Here is a 909-nt window from a genome sequence, read left to right on the forward strand (position 1 = left end):
TTTGTTTTGCAATTTCTAAATTGGAAGCTCGCTCACTCTCTCGTGCAGAAAGACAATGGCTTGCAGGAGGTCGTAGATTCCGGCGCAGATCTCTTCAGGGGAGAGCCCGTCCAGCAGCTGCTCCAGCGGTTTGACGCGCTCCGTCACCAGGTGGACGCTACCATCCTGAACCGAGCAGGACAGGAAGCGCAGCAGGCACGGGTGCCTCAGGGTCTTCAGGTGCTGCGGCAGGATGCCAGTTTCATTGCGTTCAAAACACAGACGATTAGCTTTCATTTCAGGAGCCTTTTAAGTGTCTGTTTTCTGTTCTTATCATAATATTTTCACGTGTATATATAACACAGCTACATGTTTAGGTGCTCAGACTTGCGTACAAATTCGGGTTAGCTCGCCACCGTAGGAACAGATCTTCATCATTTTTTTCTTTTTCGAAATGAACATACCTTCGCCGCTTTATTGACCTTATCTTCATTGCCGCGCTTGTGAACAAACACAGAAGCGGCCCTTCCGTCCTGGAGCACCGCCGAGAACATGGTGAGACCGAAGGGCAGGCTCAGGAGCGGCTCTTCCGGCGTGCAGCTCCGCACGGCGCTGCTCTCGGCGCCCATGGCCGCTCACCTTCCACCGCACCGCACCTGAGGGAGGGCATGTGCCAAGTCATTATTTTTCAAAATCGTTCAGCCCTCGTCTCGAGAAAACAAAAGCGTACTAGCCTAAAAAAAGTGATTTTTTTTTTCATTCCAGAAGAAACAATTCCATGAACACTGTTGGCTTTCAATGAGCACATCGGCAAAAAAATTCAACAGTGCGTTATAAGAAACCACTGATTTCCAAGTGATGTTTAATTCACACTTTCGACTGATTTGATGACATTCGCTTCCGCAAGGAGAAAATGGGAAAAGATGCCAA

The 909-nt window shown here is 48.7% G+C and overlaps 1 protein-coding gene across 1 annotated transcript; it reads right to left on the minus strand.

Moving 5' to 3' along the window:
• Window positions 1-36: 36 nt before the first annotated feature.
• Window positions 37-657, minus strand: LOC109509384 (protein-associating with the carboxyl-terminal domain of ezrin-like; the record flags this gene model as incomplete). The annotated part of the gene is made up of 2 exons (XM_019859240.1): window positions 444-657; window positions 37-222 (listed from the first exon to the last, which is right to left on the minus strand). Coding segments are annotated over exons 1-2 (351 nt in total), but the record flags the coding sequence as incomplete, so codon positions are not given.
• Window positions 658-909: the final 252 nt, after the last annotated feature.

This window comes from Hippocampus comes, unplaced genomic scaffold (genome assembly GCF_001891065.2).
Source record: "Hippocampus comes isolate QL1 unplaced genomic scaffold, H_comes_QL1_v1.1 C16875284, whole genome shotgun sequence".
In the NCBI taxonomy this organism is placed as follows: Eukaryota; Metazoa; Chordata; class Actinopteri; order Syngnathiformes; family Syngnathidae; genus Hippocampus; species Hippocampus comes.